Source organism: Leucoraja erinacea, chromosome 11, assembly GCF_028641065.1.
Source record: "Leucoraja erinacea ecotype New England chromosome 11, Leri_hhj_1, whole genome shotgun sequence".
In the NCBI taxonomy this organism is placed as follows: domain Eukaryota; kingdom Metazoa; phylum Chordata; class Chondrichthyes; order Rajiformes; family Rajidae; genus Leucoraja; species Leucoraja erinaceus.
This window is the reverse complement of record NC_073387.1, coordinates 47,085,197-47,109,139: the sequence shown is the minus strand read 5'-3', so window position 1 is coordinate 47,109,139 and position 23,943 is coordinate 47,085,197. Positions and strand designations below refer to the sequence as shown.

At 49.8% G+C, this 23,943-nt stretch overlaps 1 protein-coding gene across 1 annotated transcript; it reads right to left on the bottom strand.

The window, feature by feature from the left end:
• Positions 1-3,160: 3,160 nt before the first annotated feature.
• On the bottom strand, positions 3,161-22,979 carry LOC129701766 (carboxy-terminal kinesin 2-like). Its single transcript, XM_055643180.1, has 17 exons — positions 22,944-22,979; positions 22,716-22,797; positions 20,195-20,305; positions 19,889-19,985; positions 17,158-17,211; positions 16,509-16,701; positions 14,567-14,723; positions 13,510-13,677; positions 10,955-11,077; positions 9,528-9,644; positions 7,246-7,419; positions 6,377-6,550; positions 5,592-5,730; positions 4,222-4,361; positions 3,788-3,861; positions 3,594-3,669; positions 3,161-3,347 (listed from the first exon to the last, which is right to left on the bottom strand). The coding sequence occupies exons 1-17, from the start codon at positions 22,961-22,963 to the stop codon at positions 3,294-3,296; spliced, it is 1,953 nt and encodes a 650-aa protein (XP_055499155.1). The 5' UTR covers positions 22,964-22,979; the 3' UTR covers positions 3,161-3,293.
• Positions 22,980-23,943: the final 964 nt, after the last annotated feature.

Here is a 23,943-nt window from a genome sequence, read left to right as displayed (position 1 = left end):
GGTAAAGGAAAGTTGGAAGAGTGGAAAGACAGGATGAAATGAAGCTTGACAAGTAGTAGGTGGAGACCAGTGGGGAGTGGGATTGACAGGTAGATGTTTGGGCAAAGGGCAGAGATGCAAACACAAGGTGTGACACGAAAGGATAGTAGAGTTGCAAATTGTGATGTAACAGGAAGATTAGGTGAGTGCAGGTGTGGTGGCGGTATGATTAGCTATCTAAAATTGAAATTTTCAATCTCATACCATTGGGTTTTGCACCACCCAAGCAGAATAAGAGGCGCCGTTCCTCCAGTTTGCAATGGAGGGGGCCCAGTACTGAAAGGGCCAGTATGGGAATGTGAAAGTTAAAATGGTTAGCAACCGGGAGATCCAGTAGGTCTAGGTGAATCTCCGCCCAGCTCGGCCAGTGGACTTCAGGAGCTGCGGACTCCAGTAGGAGGTGGCTGTTTCGGATGTCCAAGCTGCTGAGGATGTCCTCCAGTCCCGACGTCGGACTTCCATCACCCTGGTGAGCGTGCCTGAACATCGGGGGGGACATCACCCTGGCGAGCGTGCCTGAACATCGGGCCGCCCATACCGGTGACAGCGGGGGGTTCGGGAGTCCCCCGACCACGGGGGACTCCCGAACGAGGGACTGACCAGAACATGCTAGAGGAAAAACCATCCAATTCCCCATTAAACCTCCCAGCCACGTCCATTCCCTGTGCCAACTGTATATATACACGCGGCGCTTAAAAGTATATATGCCGCAGTCCAGGATCATCAAACCTGTACAACAGTATAACCATATAACAATTACAGCACGGAAACAGGCCATCTCGGCCCTTCAAGTCCGCACCGAACACTTATTTTCCCCTACTCCCATCTACCTCCATTCCTTTCCCATCCATATACCTATCCAATTTATTTTTAAATGATAAAATTGAACCTGCCTCCACCACTTCCACTGAAAGCTCATTCCACACAGCTACCACTCTCAGAGTAAAGAAGTTCCCCCTCGTGTTACCCCTAAACTTCTGTCCCTTAATTCTCAAGTCATGTCCCCTTCCCTACTCTCAGTGGGAAAAGCTTATCCACGTCAACTCTGTCTATCCCTCTCATCATTTTAAAGACCTCTATCAAGTCCCCCCTTCACCTTCTGCGCTCCAAAGAATAAAGACCTAACTTGTTCAACCTTTCTCTGTAACTTAGTTGCTGAAACCCAGGCAACATTCTAGTAAATCTCCTCTGTACTCTCTCTATTTTGTTGATATCCTTCCTATAATTAGGCGACCAAAATTGTACACCATACTCCAGAATACGAACAGCTCCGCGATGTTGGAGCAGCGGCCCAACACTCCGGAACTTCAAACGGCGATCCAGGTAGGCGGTGAATCCAGCGCTGCGCCGCCACTGCTGAAGCTCTGGTCCGGGTCCCCGGCAGGAAAGTCCGCTCCAATCCAGTTGGTAGGCCGCGAGGACAGAACTCGGAGAATAGTCACGTCCTCGCCAGGAAGTGACTGTGAACCGGTTTCCCCTTACCCTACTCCCCTCCCCCCACAGATAGAAAAGCTAAAGAATCCCCAAAACACACTTTTAAAACTGACTAAAATTTAAAAAAAGACAGAAAAGACAGGCTGCCATCGATGCAGCGCCCCTAGTGGAGCAGATGAGGAATAGGAACGTCCGAAGGGGAGGAAAGTTAAGAAAAAGAAACAGCTCCAAGCGGTCCCCCCTGGCAGTAGATAAACTCATGCTCACCTCCAAACCGAGCCCAGGGAAGCTTAAGGACCCTAGGGTCAAACGGGAAGCTGGAGAGGGTGAGCAGGTAGACGGTAGTGCAGAGGCAGAGGCTTCTGCAATGGAGCTCACTGTACCACAGCACACTAGTGGCCGGAACAGGAGGCATGGGACCTCCGATACGGACTATGGCTCTGAAATCCATTAGGGGAGACTCCGCACCCATGGGGCGGGGACCATGGGTGCGGAGAAGGGCAGGGTCTTTTCCAAATGTTTCCTCTGGTCGGACTCCAGACAGGTCCGCTCAATGCCAGCCTCGGAGATTTCCTCCGACTTCATTGTCCCCAATCCGGTTACAGAGGGCGGTGGGAACGTGCGGGAGACTAACCATTTATCAGGCAGCTTGTCGCAGTCAGAGGTACCGGTACCTGCCCCGTCACTGATCCTGGGGGTGTGATGGTGACAGAGGAGGGACCGTGTGATGTGGCCGGTGCCGTGCTCGGACCACTGCCAGGGAGGGGTGAGCGAGGCGGCTGAGAATAGGAACTGTCCAGACTCAGACATTGAGTGTGAGGAGGGGGGGGTGATGAGATGTTATTTTCTGTAGCAATCATTTTATGAATCCACTGGGCTCAACTTGTAACAGAACTTTCAAAACTGGCAACATCTCAATAAGGGTCTCGACCCATTCCTTCTCTCCAGAGATGCCGCCCATCTCACTGAGTCACTCCAGCATTTTGTGTCTACCTTCGGTTCAAACCATCACCTGCAGTTCCTTCCTGTACAGTTTGCCCGTTTCAGTTGCTTGCACAGGAACATGTGCATTAATGCTCAATCTTATCAGATTTTACGTGCATTTTTAAAGAAGCCCGCGACTATGGTTGCAATAATTGTTAACCCCAAACGCGAGCACCCATTTCCCCGCTGCTCACCCTTGGTACAGTCAAACTATGACATTATGATTGATGATTACTGGGAACTTTCAGCACGTTGTCATCTCGTTATTGCCAAAGAGCGAACTGCAGATTACTGTGCATGCATACGTTTGAAAGAGTTCAACTTTGAGCAAGACTCCGGAGAAGAATACTTTGAATACACAACTGTACTGAAGTAACAATATTCTCCAAAATGGAGACCGGTCCAAAACATGATTATTATTGTGAGTTTGTAGCGTTTTCTTTCGTACATCGCGTGTACTGATAAAAACAAATAAAAATGCAATGTTATTTTTAAAATAAATAGGCCATTGATGACATACCCACCTATGAAATCAAAACCAAAAGAATGGGAAAATAAATGATTATATACAGTCTAATTTTGCTGTTTAGTGTGTCAAATTAATTAATCAATGAGTTATGATTATGACACACATATACACACACACACACACGAGCTGAGGGAGCAAGAACAGTAGGGAGCAACAACAGGAAAACCACTGGCCTGAGGGTAGCAAAAATAATAATACTTTATTAGATTAAAAAATAAAACAGATTAAAGCAATAGATACAAACACATATAAAAACGAGACTTTATCAGCAGCCCAGCTGGACACAGAACGACGGCTCCTCTCCCCCTCACAGGACACGTTTACGATTCATTTGTGCAGTGCCAATGTTGCACTCGTTCACCTGGACAAGGGCAGAGAGTAGTTAAGTCAGTAACCCACCTGTACCCTTGCTGCACCAACACTGAGATCAGAGATAGACAGTAGGAGTCACATCGCCGCCAGCGGCCACACACACAGCAGCCAGCGGCCACACACACAGCAGCCAGCGGCCACACACACAGCAGCCAGTGGCCACACACAGCCATGTTGCAGCCCTGGTACAGCTCACTGCCGCCCCTGCAACCACACATTGTCACACTCTGCTTACCTGACTGGCAAACCGCAAGGTGTTGAGGGATTCATGGAAGTCTTCTTCCAGCGGTGACACGTTGACAAACATCAACCTGCGGGCCAGACGTGTCAGTTACAAACGAGACAGTGGGACTAGGAGAGACATGTCAGTTACAAACGAGACAGCGTCCCAGTGCACAAGTTACAGCGGAGGAGGCGAGGACTACTCACGTCTTCGAATTTCCCCCCAAGCTGTTCTGTAATAGGAGGGTCAGCTTACTATTGCGGTAAGGGATGTGAGCTTCCTGGAAGAGAGAAGGGAGAGAGAAGGGTCAGACACACAGCGTCCCTCCCTCTCACAGCCCCCCCCCCCCCCAGGCCAGGAACACGGTGAGCATCTCGGCAATCCGCATGGAGCAGCTGGTACGGAGCAGCCTGCCCAGCCCTGCTCCCACACGCAGATCTGTTGACACAACCGTCCCCTGTCCACAGAGTCCCGTTAGACACCTCACCCACACACTGGCACAGTTCAGTCCAGCAGTGTGTAACTCCACACCCCAGCACAGGGTACAGCCTGCACACACGGGTAAACGCCACACACAAGCCGCCCAGCAGTAGCACAAGGTGTGAGCACAGGCCCGTCCCACTGGTGTGCTGGACCTCACCTTGTTGGACAGTGACTGAATGACGAGTCCGAGCCAGGACAGGCTGGTGTTGATTGCCTGAGCCTCCCTCAGACGTTCCCCGGTCGAACAAGATTTATCCAGGCGCTCGCTGCCCGCCAGGTCCACCAGGCACAGGGTTGCTAAAAAAATTCAATGACGGGGGCATTAGTAAATTGCTCCACAGGACCCTCGTGTAGCAGGGCGACTGCTCGAGACAGTTAGCTCACAGCACCCACAGTGGCTCAATCTCTGCCTGTGACAGTCAGCCCACGGCAGCCACAGTAGCTCGGCCAGGTGGGACCGTCAGCTCACGCCAGCCACAGTGGCTCAGCTAGATTTGACAGTTAGACAATAGGTGCAGGAGTAGGCCATTCGGCCCCTCGAGCCAGCACCACCATTCAATGTGATCATGGCTGATCATCCCCAATCAGTACCCCGTTCCTGCCTTCTCCCCATATCCCCTGACCGCTATTTTTAAGAGCCCTATCTAGCTCTCGTTTAAAAGCATCCAGAAAACCAGCCTCCACCATCCTCTGAGGCATAGAATTCCACAAATCTCTGAGAAAAAGAGTTTCCTTTTCTCCGTTCTAAATGGCTTACTCCTTATTCTTAAACTGTGGACCGTGGTTCTGGACTCTCCCAACATCGGGAACACGTTTCCTGCCTCTACCGTGTCCAAACCCTTAACAATCTTATACGTTTCAATGAGATACCCTCTCATCCTTCTAAACTCCAGAGTGTAAAAGCCCAGCCGCATATGACAGTCCAGTCATCCCGGGAATTAACCTTGTAAATCTACGCTGCACTCCCTCAATATCAAGAATGTCCTTCCTCAAATTAGGGGACCAAAATTGCACACAATACTCCAGGTGTGGTCTCACTAGGGCTCTGTACAACTGCAAAAGGACCTCTTTGCTCCTATATTTGATTCCTCTTGTTATAAAGGCCAACATGCCATTCGGTTTTTCACTGCCTGCTGTGCCTGCATGCTTACTTTCATAGACTGATGAACAAGGACCCCCCCCCCCCAGATCCCGTTGTACTTCCCCTTTTCCCAACTTGACGCCATTTAGATAGTAATCTGCCTTCCTGTTTTTGCTACCAAAGTGGATAACCTCACATTTATCCGCCTTAAACTTCATCTGCCATGCATCTGCCCACTCCCCCAACCTGTCCAAGTCACCCTGCATTCTCATAGCATCTTCCTCACAGTTCACACTGCACCCAGCTTTGTGTCACCCACAGTGGCTCAGCCAGGTGGGACTGTTAGCTCACAGGACCCCGGCCAAACACAGACAGGACGGCAGCCACACTGGGCTGGGGTGCCCTTCACGTCGGTGCCAGCCCCTCACAATGGTGCAATTACTCACATCTACACGTCAGGCCTTTGGCAGTGTTACTCCCATCTATTTGCAGCTGGAAGACACTGTGGCTTCTTGATGATTTATGATTGACTGCTGTTTTTGCCACCGAACGGTTTGACTTGGCCGTGGCAATCAACTTGTTGACCTGTGGGGAGAGCACAAGCACTCAGTCAAACCGAGCAGCTCAAACCATTACTGACACAGCTTAAGGATAAGGGGGAAATCCTTTAAAACCGAGATGAGAAGAACTTTTTTCACACAGAGAGTGGTGAATCTCTGGAACTCTCTGCCACAGAGGGTAGTTGAGGCCAGTTCATTGGCTATATTTAAGAGGGAGTTAGATGTGGCCCTTGTGGCTAAGCGGATCAGTGGGTATGGAGAGAAGGCAGGTACGGGATACTGAGTTGGATGATCAGCCATGATCATATTGAATGGCGGTGTAGGCTCGAAGGGCCGAATGGCCTACTCCTGCACCTAATTTCTATGTTTCTATGACCAAAAGAGAAGACGCAGTGCTGGAGTAACTCAGTGGGACAGGTAGCATCCGAGGAGAACATGGATAGGTGACCTTTCACAGAGTGCTGGAGTAACCCAGCGGGTCAGGCAGCATCTGTGGAGAACATGGATCGGTTTGTGTGAGTGTGTGTGTGTGGGGGGTGCAGCATAAAGCATGGTATTGTTTTATAAATGGCACTGTATTTAGTGAGGGGGATGGAAAATGAGGAACAGTGGAAAGTGGGCCTGTTCCCATGGACCTGTGGGCAGTAACGTTACTAGGGGCGTGTACCCACCTCCTCCACTGTGTCGACAGTGACGTACTTCAAGTTGGTGACGTACAGCTGCTCCGGATGGCTCTGGTTACCGCGTTGCTTGATCTCGTACACAGCGGCCTTCTGCGATCTAGTTACCAACAGGTCACGGATGGTTTCATTGTAAATCTCCAGAAAGCTGGCGGTGAACTTGTACTGAAACCAAAAAAGAGCGAGCTGAGGGGAACAGCAGAGCTACCAGGCAAGCCCAGGAACATTTAACTCATAACCAGACAACAAGAAACAGTGCTGGTGTAGCACCCACAGGGCAGCAGCCAGAGCCCAGAGAAGGGGTTGCAACGGGGCCCAGAGTCCAGAAAAGGGCTGCCACAGGGTCTACCATAGGGCCCAGAAAAGGGCCTGCAACAGGGCTGCAGGGCCCAAAGAAAGTGCTGCCACAGGGCCCAGAGGCAGAGGCAGCCACAGGGCCCAGAGCCCAGGGCTACCACAGGGCTCTGTGTGAAGTGCAGCTTGTGTGTGCAGCCAGGGGGTGGTGCCTGGAACAAGCTACCAGTGGGAAGGCTGTGTCCAAGGCAGAGGGGCAGACAGGGACATCATGTAACAGCTGCACCAGGCCACTCCAGGCCTGACAGTAGTGAGAGCTTGCACTTAGCCAGATACCAATCTCAGGGCCACAAAATGACGGAGGACTATTTGTTATACGTGACGGCTAGTGGGGTGAAAGGTGAGGACTAGGGGGAACTCTGCCTTGTTACGAGTTGGTACATAGATGGAGATGTCCGTTTACACAGGAACAATGGGTTGGTGGAGAGCTAGAAGGATCCCACCAATTGTGAAGTGTTTTGTGTCTAGACTCCTGCCTGCCTGCTGGCCACACTGTAGATACTCACCATCCATCCCATGGTCTCGAGTCTACGCGCAGTGACGAAGATCTGATCGACTGCGCGTGGAATCATCCCCTTGGTGTCACACGTCAGCTCGTCCGGCCCCTCCATGGTGTAGGTCTTGCCACTGCCTGTTTGGCCGTAGGCAAAGATACAAACATTGTAGCCATCCAGGGCAGACTGGGAGAGAAAGGCAGGCAAGCATCACGACAGGAGAGTCCGTCCATTCATAATGCCCAAAACCTCTTTGATGCCCACGTCAACCATTCCAACACAGTGGTGACAAACATAGAAACATAGAAATTAGGTGCAGGAGTAGGCCATTCGGCCCTTCGAGCCTGCACCGCCATTTAATATGATCATGGCTGATCATCCAATTCAGTATCCCGTACCTGCCTTCTCTCCATACCCTCTGATCCCCTTAGCCACAAGGGCCACATCTAACTCCTTCTTAAATATAGCCAATGAACTGGCCTCAACTACCCTCTGTGGCAGGGAGTTCCAGAGATTCACCACTCTCTGTGTGAAAAAAGTTCTCCTCGTCTCGGTTTTAAAGGATTTCCCCCTTATCCTTAAGCTGTGACCCCTTGTCCTGGACTTCCCCAACATCGGGAACAATCTTCCTGCATCTAGCCTGTCCAACCCCTTAAGAATTTTGTAAGTTTCTATAAGATCCCCTCTCAATCTCCTAAATTCTAGAGAGCATAAACCAAGTCTATCCAGTCTTTCTTCATAAGACAGTCCTGACATCCCAGGAATCAGTCTGGTGAACCTTCTCTGCACTCCCTCTATGGCAATAATGTCCTTCCTCAGATTTGGAGACCAAAACTGTACGCAATACTCCAGGTGTGGTCTCACCAAGACCCTATACAACTGCAGTAGAACCTCCCTGCTCCTATACTCAAATCATCTTGCTATGAAAGCCAACATGCCATTCGCTTTCTTTACTGCCTGCTGCACCTGCATGCCTACCTTCAACGACTGGTGTACCATGACACCCAGGTCTCGCTGCATCTCCCCCTTTCCCAATCGGCCACCGTTTAGATAATAATCTGCTTTCCCGTTTTTGCCACCAAAATGGATAACCTCACATGGACAAGACAGCATCCGTTACCCACCCACCTCACCAATGATGGGACGGGCTCATAGACCAGGGTGTGTCTACGTTACTGTCATGCCCATCCACTGTGGGCGACACTAAATGCTGCAGTAACTCAGCATCTCTCGGGAGAAGGAACAGCGATGTTTCAGATCGAAGCCCTTCTTCCGAAGACCATTCTTCATCTGAAGAGGGGTCTCAAGCTGAAACTTCACCCATTCTTCTCTCCAGAGACGCAGCCCTTCCCGCTGAGTTAATTCAGCTTTCTGTGTCTATCTTGGGTTTAACCAGCATCATTCTGCAGTAGACAAAAGTGATGGAGAAACTCAGCGGGTACAGTAGCATCTATGGCGTGAAGGAAAAAGGCAACATTTTGGGCCAAAACCCTTCTTCAGACTGATGTAGGGGGGGGGGGGGAACCGAAGAAAGGAAAAAGGAAGAGGAGGAACCAGAGGGCTGAGGGGGAGATGAGAAGGAGAGGCAGCAGCAAGGGCTACCGGAAATTGGAGAATTCATTATTTATGCCATTCGGGTGCAGACTGCCCAAGCGGAATACGAGGTGTTGCTCCTCCAATTTCCGGTGGTGCTCACCCATGGCCATGGAGGTGGCCCATGACAGAGAGGTCAGCTTCGGAGGGGGAGTTGAAGTGCTAAGCCACCGGGAGATCAGGTTGGTTAATGCGGACCGAGCGGAGGTGTTCAGCGAAACGATCGCCAAGTCTACACTTGGTCTCACCGATGTAGATCAGCTGACATCTGGAGCAGCGGATGCAATAGATGCGGTTGGAGGAGATGCAGGTTAACCTCTGTCGCACCTGGAACAACTGCTTGAATGGAGTCAAGGGCGGAGGTAAAGCGACAAGTGTAGCATCTCTTGCCCGGGAGGGGGTAGTGCGGGAGGGAAGAATTGACCAGGGAGTTACGAGTGGTGGGGTCACGTGGAGGTGGTGAAAATGACGGAGGTCTATTTGTTGTACGTGACGGCTAGTGGGGTGAAAGGTGAGGACTAGGGGGACTCTGCCCTTGTTACGAGTGGGGGGGGGGGGGAAAAGAGAGAATCTGCAGTTCCTTCTTACACAGTGGAAGGGTGTCTGCAGACACCGAGCAATACGAGACAGAAGCCTTGAACAGGTGTAGCAGGGGGATCCACACAGAGCGAGTCAATCAGTGATGTGTACACCAGACTTACCTGCACCAGTTGAGAGATGTCTTCAAACACTTTTTCCTGCTTTGCCACTGGCTGTAAAACGTGGTCAAAACTAAAGTTGTGTTTCACCACCTCTTTCCGGTTGTTCCCAGTGTGAGACTTTAGAAATAATTTGAGAAAAAATTCAGTTTGCAGTTTAACATTGAATGACGACCTCAGCTCGGGCAGGCTCAGCACGAGGTCTTGATCAAATCCCATTACACTTTGTACACCACGTTCGCATGTTGGGAACAACTGAGACCGACTCCTTCCTCAGCCTGACCACCACAGGAGACGCCATTGAATGGCGGTGCTGGCTCAAAGGGCCGAATGGTCTACTGCTGCATTTATTGTCTATTGAGACCATGCAGACAGTGTGGGAGCAACTGAGAATGACTCCTCCATCAGCCTGACCACTACAGGAGACCACAAAGCCAGTGTTGTAGAGCCCTGTGTCACCAGAACTCCCCTCGACACCACCTCACCCCCAGGCAATGGAATCAAGAGCATGCAGCTAGTGTGATAGAGCCCTGGGACACCTGAAATCCACTTGACACCACCAGTTAATGGAGTCAGGAGCACCGCAGAGAGTGTGGGAGAGCCCTGTCCCACTATAACTCTGCACACCACCAGTTAGGACGAGCCCTGTCCCACTATAACACTGACCACCACCACCACCTGGGCACAAGGCCACCAGTCAGCGGCGACCCTTTGCTGTCTCTGTGGCCTTTCAACAAAAGCCTAGCCTGAGTCTTTGTGGCACCCCTGCACATTACTGAACAAGATGCTGGTGAGGCCACGGTTAGGAAAGTCATTTGTTCAGTTTTGGTCAGTCTGCCATTAGGAAAGATGTTGTTAAGCTGGAAAGGGTGTAGAGGATTTGAGGATGTATGTACTTGAGGGAGTGGGATATAGGGGGAGGTTGGACAGGCTAGAGAATGTAGGAGGATGAGGGGTGATCTTATAGAGGTGTACAAGATCATTAGGAGAATAGATCAGGTATTCTTTTACCCAGTTAGACAATAGGTGCAGGAGTAGGCCATATGGCCCTTCGAGCCAGCACCGCCATTCAATGTGATCATGGCTCATCATCCACAGTATCAGTATCCCGTTCCTGCCTTCTCCCCATATCGCTTGACTCCACTATTCAGCATATTCAGCCCCTTAACAACCTTATATGTTTCAATGAGATCTCCTCTCAAGCTTCTAAATTCCAGAGTAAGGGAATTAAGAAGCTGAGGACATGGGTTTGAAGTGAGGGGAAAGGTTGAACAGGAACCCAAGCGGTAACATTTTCCCCACACGTGTATGGAATGAGCTACAGGAGAGGGTAGTTGAGGCAAGGAACAACTTGGTCAGTGGGGGTAGGCTGGGCTGAAGGGCCTGTTATCACTCTATGAGCAGACTGATGTGTGAAATGCATGACTTACCTCCTGCTCCTTTGTTAGGGTGATCACCTTCTCATCACTGGGCAGGAACTGAATGTGCATCATATCATTGTGCCTCTCCCCGTCCAGAAACGGGCGAACACGGCAGATAACACGGATATTCCCCTGCAAGAGGCAAGGCAGGTAGAACGTCACTGGCTGCAGACAGCACAGAGCACAGAGCAAACACCGGGGCCAAGAGCCAAGGAGAACGTCACTGGCTGTACACAGCACTGGGCAAACGCCAGGGCCAAGAGGCAGGCAGAGACATATCACCGAGCAAACGCCAGGGGCAAGTGAATGGCCAGTTGAGAGATGTCTGGCTGCAGGACGATGGAATCCATTACTGGCTGCTGTGCCGGGAGCTCTGGTGCCCACATATAGAGCCTCTCACAACTCTCTCCCATGACCAATGAGTCGGCTCCAGATTCAGGGACAGTTTCCACCCTGACCTGACCTCCCATCTACCTCGTTGGAGATCTTTGAACTATCTTGAATTGGACGTTGTTTAAGAAAGAACTACAGATGCTGGAAAAATCAAAAGTAGACAAAAATGCTGGAGAAACTCAGCGGATGAGGCAGCATAAATGGAGAGAAGGAATTAGCGACGTTTCGGGTCGAGACCCTTCTTCAGACTGATGTCGGGGTGGGGGGGGGGGGAAAGAAGAGAAAGGAAGTAGGCAGGGACAGTAGGACTTGTGGGAGAACTGGGAAGTGGGAGGGGAAGGAAGGTGAATTGAACTTCGTCTTGAACTGAACGCAATTCCCTTTATCCTGTATCTGTTGTAGACGGCTCAATTGTAATCTCGTAGTCTTTTTGTGGACTGAATGACAAAGATTTTCACTGGACATCAGTACACGTGATCATAACAATAACAAACTAAACTATCAATGAAGACAATAGGAGGAAGATTGAAAACGGGTTGAATGTTGGCAGAACAATCCCGAGCAAGAGCAAGGAGATTGTTGACAGGGAAAACCGAGTATCCATGGACAGGTTGGTGGTGGAGAGAGTGAACAATTTCATCGCTGCCTGGGCACGTACATCTCCGACCACCTGGCCTGAACCCCGCACACTGGTGCAATCATACAGAAACTTTAGCAATGCCACAAGAAGGTTGAGAAGATTCACAATGCAGAATAGCTTCTTCCCAATAACTATCCGGCCCTTCAACACTAAATTAACCGATGAACTGTCTTTGACTTCATCAAGGTTTTTTTGGTGTTTTTATGTGGGGGAAGAGGGCACGGTGCGGGGGATACCGGACGTCCTTCAGCCGCCCTTCCTGGTGAGGACGCGACTATTATTCGAGTCGGTCCTCCCCCCCCCCCCCCCCCCCCCCCCCCCACAGCAGCCCCCCGTGGGAGAACTGGGAAGTACGTTCCTAGGCGCGAATTGCCTTTCCCCCCCCCCCCCCCCCCCCCACACTGACCTGCCTGTAGATTGGCGCGGCCTTTCCTGCCGGGATCGACCGGAGCTCCAGCAGCGGCGGGACAGCACTGGAACATCGCGGGGCTGGTGATGCCTTACCGGGGGTCGCCGTTTGGAGCCCGAAGTGCTGGACCTGCTGCACCAACACCACGGAGCTGCGGTTTGCAGAGCTCCCAACGCGGGCGGCGCTGACTAATCAACGCGGGGTCCTGTGACTCTGCCCGGCTCGACCTGCGGACTCGGGAGCTGCAGACTCCGGCAGCGGGAGGCGGCTGATCAGGAGGTCCGGGCCGCTGAGGAGGAGGCTGCTCACCGTCGGGGTTCGGCGTCGGCGTTCCACCAGCCCGGCGTGAGGGCCTGAACATCGGGCCACCCGGGGCGGCGACTGCGGGTGCTTGGAAGGCCCCGTCCACGGATGAACACGGAGGGGAGGCTGGCTGGACTATGGTGCCGTCCTCACCTGGGTGCCATTTATGTTATGTTGTGTCGTGGACTTCTGTATTTGTGCTTTTTTTAAAATTTTAATTCAATTTTAATTTTATTTTTAATATGTTTTATTATTTATTTATTATTTATTTATTTTTATAATTTCTTTGTGATTTTTTTTTAATGATACTGCCTGTAAGGAAAATTCATTTCGTTGTCTCAAATTGAGACAATGACAATAAATTGAATACAATACAATACAAAAGGCCTTTAGGCTTTGTTTGCACGAGTATTGGGGCTGTAAATTAATCGAATGTGTTTATTATATTTTCTCTCTGTGTATTGTTACTGGTAATGTTCCAGGGTCAGTACGAGGATTAAATACGACAGTGGTGAGCCGACGTCACCTTCAGCGTGTGCTTGCGTGTTTTTATTATATGTGGGCCGACGGGGGAGCGCGTGTGTGCGTGATATTTTCTCTGTTATGTTACAGGGTCAATACATGAGGATTAAACACGACCGTACCTTCAGCTCCTGCACAGTGTGTGTGTGTGTGTGTGTGTGTGTGTGTGTGTGTGTGTGTGTGTGTGTGTGTGTGTGTGTGTGTGTGTGTGTGTGTGTGTGTGTGTTATTATATTTTCTCTCCATGTGTTACTGGGTAATATTACTGTCGATACAGGAGGATTAAACACGACGGTACCTTCAGCTCCTGCACGTCGTTGTGCAATCTGCGTCTTTCCTGCTCAGTGTTTGTCAGTGCCTGCTCCATATGCTGAAGCTGCTCCTCCAGACTGTCGGCAAGCTTTTCTTTTTCATCCGCAAAGGCAGTCTTCTGGTCCAGTTGCTGCTGTGTGTACACCAGTGTACTCTGGAGGAAGCAAGCATTGCCAGTCAGCAGAATACATCACACGCTAGGAGACACATCGTACACCTCACGTGGGCATCTCGCAATAGTGGCGTGGTGTAAACTAGAGATTTTCGCTGCCTCAAAAAGGCTGGCAGTATCATCAAAGACCCACACCACCCTGGCCACACACTCATCTCCCTGCGACCTTCAGGTAGAAGGTAGAGGAGCCTGAAGACTGCAGCAACCAGGTTCAGGAATAGCTATTTCCCCACAGCTATCAGGCTATTAAACCTGGCTCGGACAAAACTCTGATTATTAATAACCACTTTCAGCTATTTGCACTTTATCAGTTTATTTATTCGTGTGTGTATATTTATATCATGGTATATGGACACATTTATCTGTTTTGTAGTAAATGCCTACTATTTTCTGTGTGCTTAAGCAAAGCAAGAATTTAATTGTCCTATACAGGGACACATGACAATAAACTCACTTGAACTCGAACTCGAGTGTGGAAACAGGCCCTTCGGCCCAACATGTCTATGCTGACCAGCAATTACCCCTTACACCAACACTACCCTGCACACTTGGGACAATTTATTTTACCAAAGCTAATTTACCCAAGAACCCATCCCCGTGAACTTGCTCTGGATGTGTTCTGAAATAGCCACTGGACAGCCCACCCCTCTCCCTGGACATTTCAACCCTCTCTCACTGGTCCACAAAGCTTTCTGCATTCTCCACTCACCCACACGTCACACCCACCTCTACCATGCCTCAGGTCTGGTGTAGGATATGCGAGCCCAGACCAGATAGTGCCCAGCCAAGTGATTCTGCGGGACACGTATCAGCTTCCCCAAATCGGACTGTCACTGGGCTATAATAATAACATTCAGAAATGCGGCTTTACCTTGTTGTCTTCCATAGCGGCGGAGAGTTCTTTCACTTCAGTAGTTAAGCTGCTGATTTGAGCTTCCCGGAGCGGCAACACCTTCTGCAGGGCAGTGATGTCATGTCGAAGCTGACCCAGCTCCGATTCCCTGCTCTGCAGCTGAGACTCCGCTGTCCTAAACAGAAGCGGGCAATGATCAGGTAAGGAGCAGAGCAAAACTCTGCACCAATGGGGGACAATTAAACACAAAGACTTTCACTGTACCCGTGGTAATAAAGTGGTATTAATTGAATGCATGGAAGGAAGTGATTCCAAAATTATCTTCATCCCCTGGTGATTAGGATGTGTAAAGGCTTAGCTTCCCCAAGATGAGTGCTGCAACAAGATGGGAGCTCAGGACACAGACAAACATGCTCACCAACGGCAGAACTCGTAGATGGAAGCGGCCCAACAGTGGTTAGTGGGGCCGTGTGTACTGACCCTGATAGCAACTAATCTCATGTACCTGCATACAATCTATACCCCTCCATTCCCTGCCTGTCTAGAGTTGCAGATGTCGGTCTAAATGAACATAGAAAAGTACAGCATAGCAACAGGCCCTTCGGCCCACAATGTTCACCCCCCAACATGATGCCAAGTTAAACTAATCTCCTCTGCCTGCACACAATCCATATCCCTCCACTCCCCGCATATCCATGCACCCATCTCAACAATGCCATTATCCTTATGTAACATTAGCAAATTTGCAGATGACACAAAGCTGGGTGGCAGTGTGAACTGTGAGGAGGATGTTATGAGGATGCAGGGTGATTTGGACAGGTTGGGTGAGTGGGCAGATGCATGGCAGACGCAGTTTAATGTGGATAAATGTGAGGTTATCCACTTTGGTGGCAAGAACAGGAAGGCAGATTATTATCAGAATGGTGTCTAGTTGGGAAATGGGGAAGTACAACGAGATCTGGGTGTCCTCGTTCATCAGTTAATGAAAGTAAGCATGCAAATATTGTTGGCCTTCATAACAAGGGGAGATGAGTATAGGAGCAAAGGGTCCTTCTTCAATTGTACAGGGCCCTAGTTAGACCACACCTGGAGTATTGTGTGCAGTTTTGGTCTCCAAACTGGAGGAAGGACATTCTTGCTATTGAGGGAGGTGGGACTGTAGGTTCACCAGGTTAATTCTCAGGATGGTGGGACTGTCATATGTTGTTAGAATGGAGCGGCTGGGCTTGTACACTCTGGAATGGAAAAGGATGAGAGGGAATCGTATTGAAACATAAGATTATTAAGGGATTGGCCACGCAAGAGGCGGGAAACATGTTCCCAATGTTGGGGGAGTCCAGAACCAGGGGTCACATAGAAACATAGTTTAAGAATAAGGGGTAAGCCATTCAGAACCGAGATGAGGAAAAAAATGTTCACACAGTTGTGAATCTGTGGAATTCTCCGTCTCAGAGGGCAGTGGAGGCCAATTCTCTGGATGTTTTCAAGAGAGGATCAGATAGAGCTTTTAAAGATACCAACCCTCGCGGTCCCTCAGATCCACATCAGCCGGTCTCCTCTCCATCCACAAGTCCAACCTCCGCAGTTTTGGGGACAGAGCCTTCTCCAGGGCAGCTCCCAGGCTCTGGAACTCCCTCCCCCAACTGATCCGCAATTCCGTGTCCCTCACCATCTTCCAGTCCCGCCTCAAGACCCATCTCTTCACCTCTGCCTAACCTTAGCCCCACGTCCCCCTCCCTTTTCATCTGTGCATTAATTGCCTCATATTGTGTTTTGAATTTATTTCATTCCCCTTACATGTTTTTATTCTACCTGCTAAATTTTTGTAAGGTGTCCTTGAGACTCTTGAAAGGCGCCCATAAATAAAATGTATTATTATTATTAAAGATAGCGTAGTCAGGAGATATGGGGAGAAGACGGGAACGGGGTACTGATTGTAGATGATCAGCAGTATACTAACCGCAGTTTGTCTTCCAGTTCTTTGACTCGGGATGTGGCATGCGACATGCCTATGGTCAGCACGTCTACACTCTCTTGAAGCCGTTTCCTCTGCAGCTCCGCGACCTGCAGCTTGCCCGCGCATTCCGACAGGAGTTTCTTCGTGTCTTCCAGCTTCCCTTTCACATCCCAGGCCGGTCGCCTCTTGGCCACAGCTGCGGAAGGAGCATACTTCACTGATTGTGGAACTGTTGACGCACACCTCACGCCCATCACCAAACACACAATCATCGCAGTGTATTTGACTGGTGAAACTTTTATAAAAGATCTTCATACAACTGCCAGCAATGGATAACTGTGAACCATGCTCTGCAATAACACTTGCACTAATGTCTCATTCTATCTCCATCCCAAGCAGATCACCAATTGCCCCCACATGCAAAACCTCAAATTGCTTACCCATTTTTGCCTGCATGCTAATGTTTACCTTCAGCAGAAACTCAGAGAGCACAAGATCAACCTCAATCTCTGCAGCAACAAAGCATTCTCCCAGTCCTGCTCCACTTGGCCCAGTGAAGATACCACCATGTAGACCTCACGTGGCACTCCCATCTAAAAGCATTTCCATCTATCCCCAGTAATCTAAAGTGAAAGACAGCAGACATACTCACCACCCTGTGCAGCAGTGCTGGGAGCTGCATCTTTAGCTACCGCTGCCACACGAGCTGTGGAAAGTAATCAGTGGTTTCGAAAGCAATTCTGAACCGCTCGTCCACATGGTGTATAACTAGAAGCACAGCAGAGCAGGCCCAGTGTACGTGATCAGGCCAGAGCTTCATGTACAGGACAACGTGACAGAGGAGTCAGGGGATATGGGGAGAAGGCAGCCGTTGTTAGCTGCCTCAGACCACGGTCTTGGCTGTCTTTTTTTATTTGGTTATGTTTAGAGTGTGTTTTTTTTCCCAGTATTTTATGTGCGGGGGTGGGGGAGAGACGGTAGGGCAAGGGGGAAACCATCCTTCGGTCTCTTCCTGGCGAGGATGCAGCTATTATCCGAGTTGCGTCCTCACCCCCCCCCCCCCCCAGCCACCACCACACCTCGTGGCCTACCAAGTGGATTGGCACAGCCTTCCCTGCCGGGACCAGACCAGAGCTTCAGCAGCGACGGCGAGGCGCTGGAAACATCGCGGAGCGGGAGAGGCCTTCCTGGGATCGCCGCTTTGAGCTCCAGAGTGCTGGGCCGCAGCTCCAACATCGCGGAGCTGTGGGTGCGGAGCTCCCAACACGGGCGCCACTGACTTTAACATCGCGGTGTCCTGGGACCCTCTGCCGGGAGTCGCCAGCGCGAACCTCCGCCCAGTGCGGCCTGTGGACGTCGGGAGCCGTGGACTCCAGTGGAAAGTGGCCGAGAGGGCCTGAACATCGGGCCTCCCGTAGTGGCTACGGAGTGTTCGGGAGGCCCCGACCACGGGTGAACATTGGGGAACAACGGCGAGGTGGTTGACTGGATTTTGGTTCCTCCCCATAGTGGGGAACTTTGGTGATTCTGTGGGGATGTTTGTGTTGTGGACTACTGTGTTCTGTGTTCTGTGGTTTTTTTTAATTTATTTTTTTTGTATGACTAAGGGAAAAATAATTTTGTTGTCTCTTCATTGAAGACAATAATAAATTAAATCAAATCAATTGGGGATGATCAGCCATGATCACATTGAATGGTGGTGCTGGTTCGAAGGGCCGAATGGCCTACTCCCGCAACTGTTGTCTATTGTGACTGCTCTGAACTATAGCACAACTTCAAACTATAACATGTGGCCAGTAATGGGCAAGACTGCGGCACAGGTATCAGGCCCAACAACACATGCAATTCAATCTGGAACCAGAATCAGTCTGGTCACTATCTCCAAACTCACCCAGCACCAGCCCAGGTTTTCACATTCCTTATCATCATAATAATCACTCTTATTAGCCAAGTATGATTTGCAACATACGAGGAATTTGCCATACAGTCATACCAATAAAAAGCAACAGTACACACAAAACACATTTTAACATGAACATCCACCACAGTGACTCCTCCACAATCCTCACTGTGATGGAAGGTGAAACAAAAAGGAAGGCTAAGCGAGATCCATCATTTAGCCACAATGGGCTGGTGGAAACTAAGAGATAGGCTGCCTCAAGGGAGAAGCGTTGAAGGGGCTTGCTGTTGGATGAGAACTTGATAGAGGATTCTCAGAAGACAGGAGGGTGATCACCATTTAGGGAGAAGCAGAGGGCAAGGATGGGTGGAAGATTTTATGGTTGAAAGCTAAGCTGCTGAGTTGGTGTGGTCACTGAACTAGTGCAACAGCTTTGGAGTCCTGCATCACAGCTAGTACTGCACGTTGCCAGTGATGGGTGATGCGTTAGAGTAAGGTGTAGCCACGGACCAGCCCACTGTGCCACAGGAAGCAGCCCAGGGTCTGTACCTTGCCCTTTGCCAGCCTCACTGTCAAAGTAAATATTGTATGTGAACGTTATATTGCAACAGCATCTTCACAGACTGGCAACATGCATCTCCTGGAGGTTTTGTCAACACAAGAGCGATAGATAAATGACCCATTTATGGGCCACCATTGTCTAAATGGTGGCCGATTAGGAAAAGGGGAGATGCAACGAGACCTGGGTGCCATGGTACACCAGTCATTGAAAGTAGGCATAGGTGCAGCAGGCAGTGAAGAAAGCGAATGGTATGTTAGCATTCATAGCGAAAGGATTTGAGTATAGGAGCAGGGAGGTTCCACTGCAGATATACAGGGTCTTAGTGAGACCACACCTGGAGTTTTGCGTACAGTTTTGGTCTCCAAATCGGAGAAAAGACATTCTTGCCATAGAGGGAGTGCAGAGAAGGTTCACCAGACTAATTCCTGGGATGTCAGGACTGTCATATGAAGAAAGACTGGATAGATGCGGCTTGTACTCGCTAGAATTTAGAAGATTGATGGGGGATTTTATAGAAACGTACAAAATTCTTAAGGGGTTGGACAGGCTAGATGCAGGAAGATTGTTCCCGATGTTGGGGAAGTCCAGGACAAGGGGTCACAGTTTCAGGATAAAGGGGAAATCCTTTAGGACCGAGATGAGAAAAACATTTTTCACACAGTGGCAAATCTCTGGAACTCTCTGCCACAGAAGGTAGTTGAGGCCAGTTTGTTGGCTATATTTAAGAGGGAGTTAGATGTGGGACTTGTGGCTAAAGGGATCAGGGGGTATGGAGAGAAGGCAGGTACAGGATACAGAGTTGGATGATCAGCCATGATCATATTGAATGGCAGTGCAGGCTCGAAGGACCGAATGGCCTACTCCTGCACCTATTTTCTATGTTTCTATGACCCCTGCATGAACAGACAGCTCCATACTTACTCTTCTTTGCCTTGCCAGGTGTGCTCTGTGCCATCCGGCCCCTGGAGGAGCTCGGCGGGATGGTGCTGCAGCCCGCCTTCTTCACTGCCCCAGCCGGCTGAAGGACAGAGAGAAGAAGCACATGAAAACACACAGCATCATCAACATTGGACAACACCCAGTGAATGGCCACTCCAGTTCTCTTCCCCCCCCTCCACACACCCTCCCCTTTCCTGATCATCGTTTACTCCTCACACATTTAACATTCCGACCTCTCCACATGAAGTTTACTGCCATCACTAAACTGACGGGTAATGAGGGACTCACGTCAGTGCTGGCCACTGCAGCTGGCATCTGTATTCGCCTCAGAGACAGCTGTGGAAGCCGTGAGCGCTGCAGGGACATGCTCTTATTATTCACTGCAGCCACGTTGATATTCTGTGGCACCAAAGGAAAGAAATAATAATTGATGCAAAAGTGGACACAAGTTTCAGCGACATTATGCATGCAGACACTATGTAAAACTATCCAGCTTGACCTGCCATGAAGCACCAAGGTATGGAATGAACTTCAATGACAATCACCCTTTCCCAGAGCTGCTGGAAATCATCAAGTAAAGAACAAAATCACATTTGTACTATAGGCAATAGACAACAGGTGCAGGAGTCCTTCGAGCCAGCACCGCCATTCAATGTGATCATGGCTGATCATCCCCAATCAGTACCCCGTTGCTGCCTTCACCCCATCCTCCGAGGCAGAGAATTCCACAGACTCACCACTCTCTGTGAGAAAAAGCGTTTCCTCGTCTACGTTCTAAATGGCTTACTCCTTATTCTTAAAATGTGGACCCTGGTTCTGGACTCCCCCAACATCGGGAACACGTTTCCTGCCTCTAGCGTGTACAAGCCCTTAACAACCTTATATGTTTCAATGAGAATCCCTCTCATCCTTCTAAACTCCAGAGTGTACAAGTCCAGCTGCTCCATTCTCTCAGCATATGACAGTCCCGCCACCCCGGGAATTAACCGTGTAAACCTACGCTGCACTCCCTCAATAGCAAGAATGTCCTTCCTCAAATTAGGGGACCAAAACTGCACACAATACTCCAGGTGTGGTCTCACCCGGGCTCTATACAACTGCAGAAGGGCCTCTTTGCTCCTATATTCGATTCCTCTTGTTATAAAGGCCAACATGCCATTCGCTTTCTTCACTGCCTGCTGTACCTGCATGCTTACTTTCATAGACTAATGTACAAGGACCCCCAGATCCCGTTGTACTTCCCCTTTTCCCAACGACGCCATTTAGATAGTAATCTGCCTTCCTGTTTTTGCTACCAAAGTGGATAACCTCACATTTATCCGCATTAAACTCCATCCCCTTGGAATCTTTCTTCCTCCTAGGAATGAACTGATCCTGCACCTTCTGTATTATTCCTAGTTATCTTTCCAGTCAACTTTGGTCAGCTCCTCCCTCATGGCCCTGTAGTCCCCTTTATTCAACTGCAACACTGACACCTCCGATCTACTCTTCTCCCTCGCCAATTGTAAATTAAACCTGACCATGTTATGGTCACTGCCTCCTAATGGCGCATTAACCTCGAGGTCCTTTATCAAATCCGGATCATTACATAACACCAAATCCAGAATTGCCTTTTCCCTGGTAGGCTCCAATACAAGCTGTTCAAAGAAACCATCACAAAGGCACTCTACAAAGTCCCTTTCTTGGAGTCCAGTACCAACCTGATTTTCCCAGTCTTCCTGCATGTTGAAATCTCCCATAAAAACCACAGCATTACTTTTGCTACATGCCAAGTTTAACTCCCGATTCAACTTGCGCCCTATGTCCAGGGGGCCTGTAGATTAGTCCCATTAGGGTCTTTTTACCCATACAATTCCTTAGCTCAATCCATACTGACTCTACATCTCCTGTTTCAATGTCACCCCTTGTAAGGGACTGAATTTCATTCCTCACCAACAGGGCAACCCACCCCTCTGCCCAACATCGGGAACATCTTTCTAGCCTTCCAATCCATGAATTTTATATGTTTCCATAAGATCCTCTCATCCTTCTAAATTCCAGTGAATACAAGCCCAGTCGACCCATTCTTTCAGCATATGACTGTCCCGCCATCCCAGGAATTAACCTCGTGAACCTATCTGAATAGCAAGAATGTCCTTCCTCAAATTTGGAGACAAAAATTGCACACAATACTCCAGGTGAGGTCTCACTAGGGGCCTGCACAACTGCAGAAGAACCTTTTTGCTCCTATACTCTTCTTGTTATGAAGGCCAACTCATTGGCTTTCTTCACTGCCTGCAGTACCTGCATGCTTACTTTCAGTGACTGATGAACAAGGACCCCCAGATCTCATTGTACTTTTCCCAACTGGACTCCATTTAGATAATAATCTCCCTTCATGTTCTTGCCAACAAAGTGGACAACCTCATATTTATCCACATTTTACTGCATCAGCCATGCATCTGCGCACTCACCCAACCCGTGCAAATGGTTTATATTGTAAATAACTGGGGTCCCAGCGCTGAGCCTTGCGATACCCACAGAGGAGACACAAGCGAGGGATCCACTAATGACAGCGGGGGAAGCCACATGTTGGATGCCAGAGGCCAGCATCATGTTGGGGACAGATGCGACAGAGACAGAGATTGGGTGCAGGGGACTGTCTTGATCAGGTATCCCAGCTCTGAGTGGCAGCCACATCAATTCAGGCTGCTCTTCAACACGCCTCCGTTCGACCGCAGCCTCACCTGTTACCCAGCAGCAAATGGTCTTTGTACAAGCGGTGTGTGGAGGTGAACATCAAGCGGTTTGGCCAGCATCAGCCACTCACCTCAGTGTTGTCATCCTGCAATCTACGCTTCTTGTCCCGAGGCTGGAACATGTCCACGTTGTCCATGCTGTGGCCAGAAGCTCTGCGGGGAGAGGAGAGAAGTGTAACTAAGACAACCCCATCTCACCCCCACACACACGTCCACGTTGTCTATGCTCTGGCCAGGAGCGCTGCAGAGATAGGAGAGAAGTGTTACTGCACTGACCGCACACTAACACCGACCCTCACCTCACACCCACATCGTCCATGCTGTGGCCAGGAGCTCTGTGGAGAGAAGAGAACAGTGTTATTGAGACAACCCCATCTCACTCCCACAACCCACACGTCCACGCTGTGGCCAGGAACGCTGCGGAGAGAGCAGTGTTACAGGCAGCATACTGCGGAGAGAGCAGAAAAACAGGCAGCATACTTCAATGAGGAGGCAAGCGCAGAGCCGCTGTCGCGACAACAACGAGTTTCGTGCCAAACCAACCGAGTGGCAACGTGGCCAGATGGCACGAGAAAACCTGACCCCTCGGAGCTACATTTTGACACTGAGCAGTACTGAGCACCACAGAAACAGAAAGGACATACGACCTACGCACAAAGCAGCTGAACCATGCCCTGGCAACATGCAGCAAAGGAGCATGAAAACTCTCCCAGACGGAGGAGCCCCTCTCCCAGATGAGACGGAGAGTCAGCCAGACGTAGGAGCCCCTCTCCCAGACGGAGCAAGCCTCACAGACTCAAGAGAGCAATCACAGCCCGCATCACAAGGTAATGTGGTGGGGGAACCTGCTTGAAGCGTGCGTGCCAAGCTACACACACACACACACAAACAGAAATGCAACACAGAATGAGTCGGAAATACCACTAGCACGAGAAGTGGGCGATTGTCAATACCCCCAACTCGACTTGTTATGTCAAATAGTTAGGCAATTATTTTTTAGTTTGTAGTATAAAGAGCACTGTGGTGCTTTGGAAATAGATTGTAGTACATGAATGTGTGACCCCAAAGTTGAAGGTGGAGATGTGATGCAAATTCTAGTGCCATTTTGAAACATTTGTACTCGTTTTCCATATGTAGATGCCAGTGTCCTCTTGAGGCCAGGAGTACAAGCTGGAGGTGTGCCTGTGCCTCGTGACTGATGACAAGTGACCTTCTAGTAGTTTTTGTTGGTTGTTGGAATAAACACTTCTTACAAGATGTCGGCCGTGTATTAATTGTGCTAGTCACAGCAGGATCATA

Bases quoted from the DNA above. Each gene is read 5' to 3' on its own strand.
- LOC129701766 (XM_055643180.1), bottom strand. From the start codon at position 22,963: ATGGACGATGTGGGTGTGAG. The intron at 14,724-16,508 runs GTTAGTATACTG...GCTTCTGTTTAG, and splicing joins GAACTGGAAGACAAACTGCG to GACAGCGGAGTCTCAGCTGC. The intron at 13,678-14,566 runs GTAAAGCCGCAT...TGCTTCCTCCAG, and splicing joins CCGCTATGGAAGACAACAAG to AGTACACTGGTGTACACACA.